This window comes from Alligator sinensis, unplaced genomic scaffold, assembly GCF_000455745.1.
Source record: "Alligator sinensis unplaced genomic scaffold, ASM45574v1 scaffold820_1, whole genome shotgun sequence".
In the NCBI taxonomy this organism is placed as follows: domain Eukaryota; kingdom Metazoa; phylum Chordata; order Crocodylia; family Alligatoridae; genus Alligator; species Alligator sinensis.
Window position 1 is genome coordinate 1,045,969 of NW_005842428.1, and position 13,918 is coordinate 1,059,886.

Sequence of the window (13,918 nt, forward strand, 5' to 3'; positions counted from 1 at the left end):
CCCGCCTGTGCCAGCAGTGACTGCCGCTGGGTACAAAGCCCCCATGGCTCTGCGGCCACAGAGGGAGGCTTTGTACACAGCAGCCATCACCGCCATCATGGCCCTCCAGGTAAGCATCAGCGCCGCATACGACCCCAAGCCCAAGCCCTTGCCCCACCCCCTCATCCCTCACTGTGGCTGCAGAGCCGGCCATGGAGCTGTGCTCTGGCCACATGCCAGCCTCCTTCTCCCCTGGGCAGCCGGCCAGACAGCATGTGTGCGCTCACATGGCGGGCACCACCACACTGTGCCCTGCATCACTTCCCCGCTAAGCCCCTTGCAGAGGGGCAGCCCTGCCCTCACCCCCTGGCCCTGCTCCCAGCTTTGATGTGGCGCCTGGGGCCAGCAGCACCCACAACTCCCTCAGCCCCCAACTATCTTCCCCAGACCTGCCCCAAGCTCCACTTACCTCCATGCTCCAGGGGTGAGGGGTGAGCCCGGCCATGGCTGCCTCAGAGGCTCAGGCCCCACCCTTCTTACTCTCCTCCCCCTCTGGCCAGGGCTGGGGGTTTCCCACCCTTTTTGCAAATCAGCTCTTGCAGGCTGGAGCTGTGCCAGCCTGCAAGAGCTCTTTGCAAAAGCAGAGACTCCGTGGATTTCTCTGCTAAAAAGAGAAATCTGCGTTTTCTCTGATAAAAACAGGGAATCCGTGGTTTTCTTTGTTTTTCCGTGGGAAACGGAAAACCGGGATCCCTGTTTATCATGTCTGCAGCCTTCCCCTTCTTTGTCTATAGCAACTTTGCTCATTGTCTGGACATGGTTTATAGCTTTGTGAAGACTGAGGCAGAGTAGGCCCTAAGTAGCTTTTGTGCTTCATTGCTAGCTCACCATCTCCACTGAGCAGCCTGCAAAACTGCTGCTTTACCTTTTCCATCTGACATTATTTGTAGAACATATTATTATCTGCTCTGAATATGCATAACAGACCAGGCCATGCATAAATAACAGCATTTTTTTAAACCCAAAAATCTCTAATCAGCACATGAGCAACCTAGGTGAAATCTCCTTTGCCTGATGGGATTTGAATGCACATGTCCCAAAGGCCTAGAGAGTGCCTTACCCTCTAGGTCAGGAGTGTCCACTTCATTTGGTCCCATGGGGCTGGATTCAGACCACAGGTCTTCCCTGGGACAGATAACCTACCTCTGGTGATGATAGGTTGTAGGTACAGCTGCCAGAGCTACTGCATTGGCTTGGTTCCAGAGCTCGGGGTGAACGTTGCTACCATTCACCCCTGCCAATAGCTGATTTTTCATTTTGCCAAGGACAACCAAAGACCCTGAACTCAGCAAAAGGCAAGAGGATAGAGAGGCCAAGCAGCCACAGCATTCATCCTCGGGGTCCAGACCTACACCAACAAGCCCTGCAGGCCACCACTTAACCACTCCCGAGCTCCATATGGCCTGCGTGCAACCAGTTGGACAGCCTTGGTTTAGGTGATAAGAGTATTCATAGACTCATAGAAGTAGGGTCGGAAAGGACCTTGTAGATCTTCAAGTCCGACCCCCTGCCTGGGCAGGAGGAAAACTGGGCTCAAATGACCCCAGCCAGGTAGGCATCAAGCCTCTTTTTAAGGCCCCCCAGGGTAGGAGCCAGCACCACTTCCCTTGGAAGTTGGTTCCAGATCCTAGCCGTCCTGACTGTGAAGTAGTTCTTATGGATGTCTACTCTAAACCTACTCTCCAACAACTTGTGGCCGTTATTCCTTGTTATCCCAGGGGGCGCTAGGGGAAACAAGGTCTCCCCCAAACCCTTCTGGTCCCCGCTAGTGAGTTTATAGACGGTCACCAGGTCCCCCCTCAGCCTTCTCTTGTGAAGGCTGAACAGGTTCAGGTCCCGTAGCCTCTCCTTGTAGGGTCTGCCCTGCTGTCCCCGGATCATACGGGTGGCCCTCCTCTGGACCCTCTCAATGTTGTCCACATCCCTCTTGAAGTGGGGTGCCCAGAACTGGACACAGTACTCCAGCTGCGGCCTGACCAGTGTCACGTAGAGAGGGAGGCCTTGGCCCTACTTGAGATGCACCTATGGATGCACGATAGGGTCCGGTTGGCCCTGCCAGCTGTGACCTCGCATTGTCGGCCCACGTTCATCTTGGAGTCAGTGATGACTGACTCCATCAGATTGCCCTGCGTATCTTGCAGGGGCCCCACATTTCCCGGTGCCTTCTTCATCCTCCCTATACATTTGAAAAAGGACTTTTTATTATCTTTGATCTTGGACACTAGTCCTAGCTCTATGTCCACCTTAGCTTTCCTAACAGCCCCCCTACAGGCCCGAGCAGTGGAGGTATACTCTTCTTTGGAGATAGCACCCCCCTTCCACCGGGTGTACACCGCCTTTTTGGCAACCAGGCATTCCCGGACGTCCTTGGTGAGCCAGGGAGGCTTTTGGGCACTCTTGCCCCACTTGCTTCTTGTTGGGATCGTCATCCCTTGGGCCCTGAGTATCATCTCCTTAAGGAACGACCACTCATCTTGGGCACTGAGTTCCCCTGCCCTCGAGAACCCCAGTGCCTCTCCCACCAATCTCAACTCGGTGAAGCTGGCCCTCTTGAAATCTAGGGCTACTGCCTCGCTGCAAGCCCTTGTCACCCTGCGCTGGATGGTGAATTCCAGCAAGCGATGATCGCTATCACCCAGGGGGTCAAGGACCTGGAGCCCCCTTACCAGATCATCGCCTGTGGCCAGGACCAGGTCCAACAGGGCATTTCCTCTGGTGGGACTGTGCACCTCCTGGGTTAAGTGGAGGTCCTGCATCTCAGCCAGGAACCTCCTGGAATGGTCCGACCTGGCTGACTGCTTCTCCCAGCAGATGTCCGGGTAATTTAGATCACCCATGACAACTACATCCCTTGCCTTAAGTGCCTCTGCAAGCTGGCCCGAAAATTCCCGGTCCAGCTCCTCCCCTTGGTTGGGGGAGACTCCCACCGTTAAATCCCTCTCCCCCCGGTCCCCTTGTATCTCGACCCAGAGCACTTCAGCTTGCCCCTCCTCTGACCCCATTTTGCTGGCAGAGGATGTGTATTGCTCTTTGACATAGAGCGCCACACCCCCTCCCTTCCTTCCTTCTCTATCCCTCCTGGAGAGCCTATAGCTCCTAATGCTAACTGCTCAGTCGTGGGATGAATCCCACCACGTTTCTGTAAGCCCTACTATGTCTGGGTTTGAACTGGCTATTCTGCGGGCAAGTTCCTCCTGTTTGTTCCCCATACTACGAGCATTGGTATACAGGCATTTAAGGTATTCTGAGGCAGAGTGCTCTCAATCTCTCCTGTTGGAGTTGTTCCACTGTGCATGGAAGAATTAACTACTCAATGGGGCCACAGAGAAAGAAAAACTCTATAGCCCACTGTTTAGGGCACTGGAAGTGAGGTGGAGATCTGGGTTCCTGTTCCAACTCCAATAAATACTCAATAGAAAACAGTGAAATAGTCACTGGAAAACATATGGAAAACCAAGACTCTCACCTGCCATGTACATGACCTTAGCATTAAGCTAAAATTATTCTCCGTCTGGAAGGACTATTCATTGCAGCACTCAGATGGAAATGTTTAGACAGTGCCAGATTTCACAATCACCAAAGGCCAAAGCTCCACATCCTACAGATGTTTCCCCAGCTGTTGATGTGGATGAATGATGGATGGGCTACCATACTCCTCCTTTCAGGGAGGAGGAGGACATCATGACGACTATTTTAGTCAGATTTTTCATATTTTAATCAACAATCCAAAAGCTAAGGCAACTCACAATGGTTCATAAATTTCTGGAACTCTGTTGTATTAAATGAACTTTCTACGTGCAGGACTTGAGTATTTTGTAAGTTGGCATGGAGCAACTTGCAAGATTCAACACCACTGAAATTTGGGTAGGATTTGGAATCTGGGTTCTGCCATTCAAGCCTCTTTCCTGTTTATTTCTTCCTCCTGACTAAACGTCTTCTTTTCATCCCTTCACATTTGAGAACTTAAGTCTTGCACTCAGCCAGTTACAACAGATACTCGTTTTAGTAGCTTTGAGAAGCTGTGATTTCTTGTTGGGAGCTCTTGCTAAGACAGAAAGAGAAGAGCCCTGATTGAAGCACAGAAGGAAATGGAAAATTCCATCTTTACCCAGAAGATAAATTAGAAAAAGATCTCATTTTTCAACTAGTGAGGAATTTGCCTCAGCCTGCTGTGAAATATTATTCTGGAGACTAATTTCAGCTTTACCATTTCTGGTACTTTTTCTTTTCTACAAAATGCTAAAAAAGTTGAGTTTAGAAAAGATTCTGAAAGGTTCTTTATGTGTTGGAGATATTTACTAAACTGAAAATACAGAGCTAACTGCAAGTGCAGTACACAGTGACGGGGTGGGTGGGTGTAGTTCTATACAGGTCTGCATTCAGGCAACCTCAAACTCTCAGCACATCCCATACAAGCCCCCATGAACATGAAACACCCCTAGGGTGTTACTTCTGGTTGCACTGTTACTTGCAGAGGCTGCGGATCTAAGAGTTGGCCTCTTGATAAGCTCAACAACATACATCTTGGGGTGGACTGTGGCTTCTCCCACCACTTTGGGCCAATGTAGGCAGGCTGGTGTATTATCAGCTCCACCTCCACACATACACAGAACCATGTGCTACTCCCACCCCTGTATTGGAGCCATGATATAGAAAGAGCAGGAAGAGCCTTTAAAAACTATGGGCTCCTCTGGACAGATGGTGATGGGCCCATCCAGTGTCCAGAGTTTCAGAGATAACAAACTTTTAAGAGTGATGGAGCATTCATCCCTCACAGGTTTTGCTTTAGGCTCTTAGCAGACTTAGCAGGCCCCTCTGCATAAGTTATGCCTGGGCTTATATTATTATTATTATTATTATTAGGGACCTACCCAAATTGAGGTGGCAGACAGGCAATTTCATGGACCAATTATAACATCAGCCGCTATTTTTGTAGATTTATCACAGCACCCCCTTCCCTCCCCTCACTGATTGGCCAAGGGATGCTGGTGGTCTCACCCCTCAACTGCTGATTCACCAAAAGCAATGAAGTGCAGTGATTAATCTGCACCAGTCATGTGGCATGAGACTGCATATCTCAGGAAAGCTAAACTAGATCACAGCCAGAGCCCATCAGGCCCCATGCCAGCAGAGGCTGCAGATGTGACATCTGCAGAGCACACTGGATCTAAAGAAAGTACTCATCTGTTTCCTTCCATCTGCAGAAATCATGGCTGGTGTAGGAGTGAGAAAGAATTTACCAATGAATGGAGCCAGAAGTGCATCTTTCAGAAGGACAAGAGGGAAAAGGAAATCCCCAAGAGGTGGAAATGATTAAAAAGCAGACATTAGTAATCATGCCTTTAATAGTTTGTAAATATAATTTAAAAATTCCAGATGGCTAACGATACACATTTTTTGTACACACCTGACATCTGAAAATGAATGATGAGTCCACAATCTAGTTGTTCGGTTTCATCCCTTTTCTAACACACAAATTAAATTCTCACTCACTCTTGTATGCAACAGTTTTATGGGGAAAAAGAATCTTGTTTGATGTTCCTTCTTTTACTGACACAGCTGCTTTGCAGTTACAGCTGGACAACTAAAGGTCTCATTCAATAAAAAGGAAAAAAAACCTCTACATTCAAGCTAGCAGAAAAATACTGAAAGCTCTTTTTTCTCTCCCCACACACAAACTCCTCGTCCAAATAAACCAAAATAACATTGTCATTTCCTGTAAAACAAAAAACCTGCAAGTATACTTAGGCAACTCTTTTTTGGACCCAAGGCTTTATTAAACTTAAAACATCACAGTGAAATGATTCCTCTTCCAAAATGTTCAGTGTACAAACAGAATTCACATCTAAATGAACAAGGATGAAACATGCTCACCACAAAAAGCAAATTTCCCAACACAGGGCCTCCAATTAGGCTTCAAAAGCCTCATTTAAGAATCTAAATAAGCAGTTTGATTTCCAGAGTTCCTGCAGCTCCCATCAACTCAGTGAGAGCTGGGAATCACTCAACATTTCAGACTGAGGCTATTCCTCATTAGGTACCTAGAAATACTCAGAAGCCTACTTTTAGAAACCCAGATCTGAAAGTTATGGGCAAAGTATTTCCTACACAGGCATGTCTGAAGGAGCAGAAACCGAATCACTACAGAATCTCCATCAGAGGTTCCCAAGCACACACCTGCACCCATTCTGGCTTGTATAATTAGCATTCTACCTGGGCGTCCCTTAGCACTTAGTTCTTGGACTAAATCCTATGAAGTATTGACGGTCTTCACTCATGTGGAAGCCAATGGGAAATTAAGCTACTCAGCACTTTGCAGGATTAGGTTCTGAATAAGAAGCACTGAATAATGACTAGTTCTGTTGCCACTGAAGTCAATGCCAAGATTTTCACCGATTTCAATGGTAGCAGAATTAGGAAGACCTTAGGTAACACACCTCTCTCCTTGGCCATGCTGCATTGCTCCCACTTCCCAATCTAACCACCAGCAGAGCTAAGGTTGCTCCTAATCAGTGTTATTACAAGACTGGAGCTTGGGACAGCCTACACTTCCCTGGTGGTTAGACCATGGACAGAGAAGTGGAAAGCGGAGAGCGTGTGCTGGCCCAGCCAAAGTCTTTGACTTGTTACCTGGTGCACGTACCCAGACTACACAGAAAATCTCTGACCTAGAGTGAAACCAAAGAAGAAAGAACATAAAAATAAAGTGAAAATGTGAACCTTCTTGTTTTGGCTCCATCCCCTGCTGTTTTTGCTAGCAAATCCACTACAAGTGCCAATTAATCCCTAGCCAAATCCCCTCTTTCAGTCTTATGTACATACCCCCCTAAAAAAAAGTCACAACAACAAGTGCAAAGGCAAAGATAGCGCAGACTAGGAGTTCTGAAGATTGTAGCTGACTGACAGCTCGAGTGTGTTGATAAAAGTTGAAGCAGAGAGGTCTATCCTTCTCGGATAAAAACCTGTTTTACCAGCTTCTAATATACAGAGTGCCTAACCCAACATAAATAATTAGAGATTAATTAAAAATAATATATTATTCTAGATTTTTTTTAGTTGTCATGTAAAATCTCTATACTCTTGACATCTATGTGAACGACTCAAAATAAAAACAGGCACTTGCAATGCCTTCTCAAGCACTATTGTGATTTTTAAAGTACATGTATAGAAATTGAGCAAATGAGATTAATGCCTACAGTAGAAAGTTAGGGGAGCTCTTCATGGTGCTGGCTTTTTCAAGTCTCGGATCTGTTTAATCAAGTAGTTCTTCTCATCAGTGAACTGTTCATCGTCCGTCCGCTCTTTCTGGAAACTGCTTAGAAACTCAATTAGCTTGGGCTGATTTTTCAACAGGATCTCCACGATAGGCTGCGTTTTGTTTGGGCTGGCCACAAAAACCTAACATGCAAATAGAACCACACACACAGAAACAGAAACAGAAGAGAGGGTAAATAGTCAGAGCCACAACAGTGCCTTCAATCTTTTCTGTTGAGTTAGCTGGATCTGGGGTATCTGATTCTGTGCAATACACTATGCATCCACTGACTGCAGTGGGGAAATGCTGGGGGAGAGGCTGCAAAGCTGTTGGTGGCAAGTGCCTGATCCTGTGACCTGTTCTAGCTGACATTAAGGTCCAGAATGCTTCAGAACAGCCCCTCAGGTACTCTAAGGGCTGGCCACAGCTGCTCTATGACCAGGCCCTGTCTGTCCCTGACAACCTGTGCCTCAGGAGCTGCTAGGAGAGCACAGAACAGATTGCGCTAGCCCTATAGCAGTTGGAAAGACTCAAAAACCTTTGGGCCCCTTAGTGATGCCAAGAGCCTGCAGCAGGAAAGGGAATCCTTCCCTGAATGTGTGTGTATATATATATGGGAAAGCAGCAAGAGGTACATTACACTCGTTTTTGGTAACACTTCCCCTTGCTTTGCTCTTATTGTCGACAAAAAGTTTGATCAGAAACCCAGCTGTTGAGCGTTAGCTACAAACCCCCAGCTACCTCTACCTACCAGAGCCTGCAACATGAAATGTCACATAACTGAAACAAACAGGACAACGGAAGGGCCTTGTAGCCTTGTTGAAATGTCCCTATTAAACCAGACCTAAAATTAGACCAAGCAGCTTTGTTTTGGTTGGGAACCAACGTCATCCTCCGCCCTACCTAGACAGCTCTCATGAGCAGGCAGAGGATGGAAATTTACAAGAGCAGGCTCCTAGCCCCTCCCCTGAGCTCACAAGGACAGAGCCAAGAGGCGAAGCGGAGGGATGTTATGACATGCACACGTGTGCTGATCACTGCCAGCCCAGCCCCTGGGGCTTGTTCCTGGGTCAACCCGGTGAGAGGCTAGGATTTTTCCTTTGTAGTAACCATTCACTGTGCAGGTACAGAAGCTTTTCAGGATCTGGAAGAAAAATATTTTTATGCAATTTCTAAGACAAGTGCAATCTCCATTTGTTCGCCTCCTCCCCTTACTGTGACGGTGTTTCTTTAAAACATCTTACACCCCAGCTAGCTAAAGAAAAAACTTAACCTGACTGGATAGAAGCCAGTGGTGACAAGTTCTTCCCAGAGATCCCAGTGTGTTAGACCTATGTAAATGTCAGTCATTAATTCCACATCAGGGAAAATACAAGGTAGCAGCAAGAAGTGTTCTTGCATCTGGCTTCCAGTGGGGTTACCATAGAGGGTCAACAAAACACTGTGTCATATTTTGTGGAACTACATAAATAACTCAGCCACTCTGTATTCAACTAGAAGAAATTAAGGATAGACAGGACTGGAGACTGTCCAGGTTTCCTCCCAGCCTGGCAAACCAGAATAAAAGCAAACATCTGCTGACAATCAGATGGGCACTGCATTAGACAGAGCACACAAAGAACAGCAGGAAAAGAAAGGCTCTTCAGCGTGGTGGAGGAGGAGTCCGCACTGACTCCTGGGCAGATGTACCCTCCAACCCCAAGGAAAGCCAGCCAGGAATCTAGAGACAAGGAGGGGCTATGCCAGCCTTCACTATATCCCAAGCTGCAGGTCTGTAGCCACCAGCTGCCTGCTTGCACAAATCTAGTCCTTTTTTTCTGAAGATTCACGTCTTTAATACCTAAAAACCCTTAGTGGCCACTGCCTGTAAACTTCTGAGTCAGTGCAGGGCCCCTTCAGAGCAACCACTCCTAACAACAATTTCCTTGCCTGAAGCTCAAAATACAGCATCGTATTAGAGACGCATTTATCCATCAGAGATGTAGTCAAGTCACAGCCCCCCTGAGTGCACCAAGAGCTCCAGACAACAATTTACTCAGCCACTGCCTTGATCATTTAAAAACAACATTCCTTCCAAGACAAGAACACATGATATTCTACAAATGGTATGTTATTTCCTGCAGTTTTCATAAACAGATGTATTGTTTACCAGAGCATAACCTACTGGTGTGTGTCTGTTCTATGTCCCCTCTCTGGGCCCCAACCCACTGGGACCAGGAATTAACACACAACTTCAGCATGAACCGTAGCAGCTCTGGAAAACCCTGTATCGGTTCTCTGTTTGCTGGCCATGGAGTGTTCATCACAAGAGTGCAATATCAATTGATTTACACTGCCCCACATTTTTAGAACCTACGAGTGATTAAGGTGCCTAAATGGAGACATGTTATAAGGGCCTGACCTTCTACTCTGCTGAGTAATCATCCTTCAAGACAACTCAAGTATGCATATTTTATCTATACACACACACACACACACACACACACACACACACACACAAGAAAGGAAACTAGCCTGAAAGGCTTCAGTTTTAAAAACTAATAAATGTCATAGCCCACCATAGATATTACAGTGGTAAAGATTACACAGCACATAATGTCTCCAATTAAACTGAATTCTGCATCTTTGTCTCAGTCTGCATAAGTCCTTACCTTCCCTCCCACAAAACCGGCATAAAGAAATAGAAAGTTCAAATTTAAAATTATCTTTGACTTCCACTTTTATGGGAAGACCCCCTTGGTTTCAACTTACCAACCAATTTTTTCAAATGGTGGCCTTATAAAGAAATAAAACCGAATGGCTGTTTTTTCCAGTCAATTACACTCACACAATATTAAAACAAAGTAATTTTGTATATACCTACAATTAAAACTCTTAATAATTCATACTATTTCAAGGTTTTTTAAAGTTCTGTTAGTTTACTTTAAGACACATGCAAAGAAATATAGGTATATTCATTGAATTAAGCAACAATATTAGAGCTGACTGGAATATTTTTGACAAAATTAAATTTAACTGTAGCCAAAAAAACATTTCAAAGAGACATTTGTTTCAAAAGTGATTTTTATCAGGAAAGATGTCATCCAGAGCTCTTTGGTAACTTCAGAGGAGAAAGAAACATGAATCACAAGCTTGGGTTTTCAATTCAAAAATAGATGTTTCAACACAATTTCATTTTGTGAAAAATGTTTGAAAGATTCTGGTTTCATTCCCACATGGAACGCCAAACACATTCTGAAATTCAAGAGTTGCTCTGCAATATAATTGCTAGCCTTCCAACAGTTCTGTTCTGTATTATTCATCCAAATTCATACGCTATATAATCTCAAACTGACATCTAAAGCACCTGAGTAGTGTTCTGGGGTTTCACCTTGGTTCTCAAGACAAATGACAGTGCATAGTTACCTTGTAGTAACATAGAGGGGACAAAGAGAACACTGCTCTGAGTGTCATTGAAAGGTTCACTTGTGGTTACAAATAATCTTTTGGAAACACTTTGTTCTCTTGGCCATGGAGGCTAAAACTAGAGAAGGTCACAGAATCTTGATGACAGCAGCTCTCTCTAACCTTCCGCCTACTCTCAAAGGCTTATAGAGGACACGGGCCAAATCTGGCAGACACAGACTTCCACCAGACTTACACTCCACTTGCACCAGGCCTCAGTTTAGACTCACGGTTTTCCCATATAAGTCATAAGAGAATTATTTATTACTGAAGTGCCTAAAAGTTCACAGGTATGCTGTGATAAAAGAGGCTAAGTGGACTGATTTCTAGCTTGCAGTTCTGATGTGAGCTTGTGTTGTGGTGCTACGGATCACTGAAGAAACCAGGCAGAGGGAAGAACCAGGGTCTCAAAGCCAGAGGCTTGCCTCTTGTGAAACCATGCCAAGGTTAGCTTCAGGGGGAGACCAAACAAGGTTTCTTCTTGGAGTCATGAGGCAGAGCTTTCCCTGAAAAGGGCATGATACATGACAGATGCATTTAAGATAAGACAGCTTCTACTACCCAAAGCATCAAATTCTACAGTTAGCATATAATGCGAGTGCATCCACATGAACTAAGCTTCAGCTTTATTCAGAGTAGAAATTATCAGCATTGTTAAATTGTGTCAAACCACTTGCAGAGCAAGCTGCAGGAAGAAGCTTGGTAATGTGTAAGAAAGAGAATGGAAAAATGAAACTAAGGTCAGAAGTAGTCTATTTTTAGTTTTAAACGCCAAAATGCATCTTGCTATAGCTCTAATTAAGAAAAACATTACATAATCCTGATCCTACACTATAGGATTTTTCTTCAAAATAATCTAATTGTTTCACATGAAAGCCAAGAAAGGTCACTATTACTCTGTATTTACATATGCATTATGTGCAATGGGATATAGGACCCTATGCATCCGACTGCTTATAAGAGAACAAAGAAGAAAAATGACATACCAGGGTGGACTAATAATTTAACAAATACATTTGTCAAAAAATAACTATCAGAATTTGAAAAGCCTTTTTAAATTTTGAACCTTGACATTGTGACCACTGATTCTCCTGCTGGTAGTTTTTACTACAGGAAAGGAGTAGAGTTGGTGGCTTGGGGGCAGTTCTACCAGGCCCAGTATGCTTACTGAGCAACTATGGCCTATGTTATCTGGAGACTGTTTGCCCATGATTTTTAGGTGAGAAAATGAGACCTTTAGCTTGACTACTGAGTGAAGGCTAAGGGTGGGAATAGGCCCAATGTTGTCCAAGAAAACATCAAGGAAAGGATGGAAATGCTGAGGGAAGAGGATGTCATGTTGGCAGGGCATAGGGAGGAAGAGGTATGGAAAATGAGAACTCATAACCAGGGATTCTGATTTTTTCTGATTTAAAAAAATCCCCAATTTTCAGATACAAAAATGTAACCCAAAATCCACATTTTTCTGTGATTAAAATTAAACACCATATATATATTATATATACACACATATACATATATACACACATAATACACACATACACACACGGTGTTTCATTTTAATCACAGAAAAATTTGGATTTTGGGTTACATTTTTATATCTGAAAGTTGGGGATTTTTTTTAAATCTGAAAAAACCAGGATCCCTGCTCATAACTTGCCATCAGTTCCCCAGGCTGGACACTCTGGGTGAGTGTAATTGGCCTCAGGACTCAAAGAGTTAACTATTTTAAACTGCCATAAAGCATGACTGTAAAATCTTTAAAAATATAGACACTCATGGTCATAGTGAAAGGACTGTATCTTGAAACCCTCAATAATTAGATACTGCTGAAGAAAGCTGATAGTCATATGCCTTTTTCAGGGTCAGCTGGGGCATGGGAGAGCTGGAATTTGGATACTTACAAAACAGGCATTTTTTCTTTTTAATTTCAAATATGCCTAACTGCAACATCTAGGTCAGGTAATTCAAACCCAAATCTCCTGGCAGCTCAAAGTGAGTAGCAAATACCAGCTACTCAGCAAATCTTCACTTTCAAGTCAGTATGGCCAGTCTGCTGTAATTTCAACCAGAACTGAATGGGTATTTTCATTACATTCAAACTATCCGAAATCAAAGGCAGAAAGACTAGATTCTTCCCCCAATTCAAACAGCACAGATTTGTGTAAGCTAAGGAAGTATGGGCTGGATGAATTGACTGTAAGGTGGATAGAAAACTGGCTGGAGCACTGGGCTCAGAGTAGTAATCAATGGCTCAATGTCTAGTTGTCAGCTGGTATAAAGTGGAGTGCCTCAGGGGCTGGTTTTTTTCAATGTCTTCATCAACGACCTGGAAGATGGCATGGAGTGCACCCGCAGCAAGTTTGCAGATGACACCAAGCTGAGGGGAGAAGTAGATATGCTGGAGGGTAGGGCTAAGATTCAAAGTGACCTAGACAAATTGGAGGATTGGGCCAAAAGGAATATTATGAGGTTCAACAAGGACACATGTAAAGTCTTGCACTTAGGGCAGAAAAATCCCATGCACCAGTGCAGGCTGGGGACTGACTGCTTGGGCAGCAGCTCTTCAGAAATGGACCTGGGGGTTACAGTGGATAATAAGTAGAATATGAGCCAACAGTGTGCCCTTGTTGCCAAGAAGGCTAAGGGAAGTGATTATTCCCCTATATTCAACACTGGTGAGGCCACATCTGGAGTACTGTGTCCAGTTTTGGGCCTCGCCACTACAGAAAAATGTGGACAAACTGGAGAGAGTCCAGTGGAGGGCAACAAAAATGGTGAGGGGGTGGGGGGACATGGCTTATAAGGACAGACTGAGGGAACTGAGTGTATTTAGTCTAGAGAAGAGAAGACTGAGGGGAGATTTAATAGCAGGCTTCAGCACTTCAAGAGGCTATCGCACTTCAAGAGAGATGCGGATAACCTGGAGAGGGTCCAGAGAAGGGCCACGCATATGGTTAAGGGCTTGCAGACCAAGCCCTACGAGGAGAGACTAGAGAACCTGGACCTCTTCAGCCTCCGCAAGAGAAGGTTGAGAGGCGACCTTGTGGCTGCCTATAAGTTCATCATGGGGACACAGAAGGGAATTGGTGAGGTTTTATTCACCAAGGCGCCCCCGGGGGTTACAAGAAATAATGGCCACAAGCTAGCAGAGAGCAGATTTAGACTGGACATTAGGAA

The 13,918-nt window shown here is 45.0% G+C and overlaps 1 protein-coding gene across 13 annotated transcripts in view; it reads right to left on the reverse strand.

Annotated features, from left to right (window-relative positions):
* Positions 1 to 5,792: 5,792 nt before the first annotated feature.
* CAB39L (calcium binding protein 39 like) overlaps positions 5,793 to 13,918 on the reverse strand; it is a 121,019-nt gene continuing 112,893 nt past the window's right edge. For all 13 annotated transcript variants that reach the window (XM_006030187.3, XM_006030186.3, XM_025211760.1 and 10 more), the window contains one exon: positions 5,793 to 7,437. In XM_006030187.3, coding sequence (XP_006030249.1) covers positions 7,258 to 7,437 — 180 coding nt within the window. In that variant the 3' untranslated portion in view covers positions 5,793 to 7,257. The remainder of the gene's footprint in view (positions 7,438 to 13,918) is intronic.